Raw genomic sequence first — 1,539 nt, 5'->3', positions numbered from 1 at the left:
GTGACCAGGAGTGTACGGAAAGCAATAAGAATTTCCTAAAGTGTCTTACAGAATTTTCATATAGTCACCAACACGTGTAGTTTATTGTTTGCGTTATAACTTTTAATTCATCGAACTATACCGTAACACTGTCGAATTCTCGTCGTTAATGATTCACAAAAAGTAAATCATTTTCCGAGTAGTTTTGTTTTCCACTATGAACACTATCAGCAGTACTACACAAAAACTCGACATCAACGGAGTGCATTCCTCTAAAGGTGAGCAAGGGTGGTATCCAAGGTTGCCACGTGGAAGATTCAGATGAGGTCCAACAACTACCTTGCGTTGTATTCTCAAAGACAATCTATGGATTGTTGATAATAGGAATATTCCTTCGAAGAGAATCTAAGTTTCCTGAATTTTTTAAACAATTATCATCTGTTTTTGAATAATACGAATCTCCAAATCAGTGTTGGGGGAATATATGATCTCTTTCCTCACCTGAGCTCAGGAGTTTCCTCACTAATTACATGCGATTTCGTATAGTAGTGTATAGAAACCAACACGACCTTACCAAAATTTTATCAAAATTCTCATACCATGTAGTTGACAATTTATATATCCAGCCAAATCGCCTCAAACAGTGTGAAATCATTCGAGACACTTCTCATAAATTTTCTCATAAATAAATGATTTTTCCCATAAAATTTCTCATGAATAAATGATTTTTTCCCTTAAAATTCCTCATAAATAAATATTCTTTCCCATAAAATTTCTCATGAAGGATTTTTTCCCATAAAATTTCTCATAAATAAATGATCTTTTCCCATAAAATTCAAAATCGCTTTCGAAATAGTATTAATGTGAATTTTCTTTCTTAGATTCACTAGAACCTGTTCGAGCGAGTGCTGAGCTTTGCGCTTATTGCTTCGACGTACTGCGGGCCTACTATAAATCGCAACACCGATGGAGGAAAAACGTCGAAGTTGATCTACCGGATATGTAATAAGAATTAAAACAACACTCAGTGGTTTTTTTCCAATATCATCGGCAGGCCTGAGAGTCTTCACCCTGATGTTACAACTGATGGAATTTTCGTCACCTGGGATAAGCGGAGTTCATTTAAGTAAGTTTATTGGAGTTTCATATGCCGTGATATGAAAAAGTTTCTCAGAATTTTTCCCAAAATTTTTCACTAGGGAAAAAATATTTTCCTCGGCTACGCGTTTTTCACAGAGTATTACGTCACTCCACGTAAAATGGGTGAAACTCCATTGAAAGTCAATTTGGAGTTTTAGTATTATTTATCAGGTCGTCTTCGAACGCGAAGAGCGAGTATCAAACTCTACGAGGATGTATAGGATTCCTGTTGCCGATTAAACTAGGGCAGCTGAAGAGGTAGTATGCAGTTTTGGAGGCGGATTTCGTAGTGTTACGGTATGTGTCACTTTGATATGCAGTTATTTTTCACAGTCTCGAAAGGTTACTCTTATCACATTACATGTTCATATTTATGCGACATAGTTTCACAACGATTTTTTATTAATGTTGGGAAATACC

General features: G+C 35.9%; 1 protein-coding gene across 1 annotated transcript; it reads left to right on the top strand.

Annotated features, from left to right (window-relative positions):
• Positions 1-196: 196 nt before the first annotated feature.
• On the top strand, positions 197-1,105 carry Pmar_PMAR017212 (hypothetical protein; the record flags this gene model as incomplete). The annotated part of the gene is made up of 3 exons (XM_002774836.1): positions 197-257; positions 861-981; positions 1,034-1,105. Coding segments are annotated over 3 exons (254 nt in total), but the record flags the coding sequence as incomplete, so codon positions are not given.
• Positions 1,106-1,539: the final 434 nt, after the last annotated feature.

This window comes from Perkinsus marinus (assembly GCF_000006405.1).
Source record: "Perkinsus marinus ATCC 50983 genomic scaffold scf_1104296957254, whole genome shotgun sequence".
Lineage (NCBI taxonomy): Eukaryota > Perkinsozoa > Perkinsida > Perkinsidae > Perkinsus > Perkinsus marinus.
Note: the sequence above shows the minus strand (reverse complement) of the source record. Positions and strands in the feature narration are given on the sequence as shown.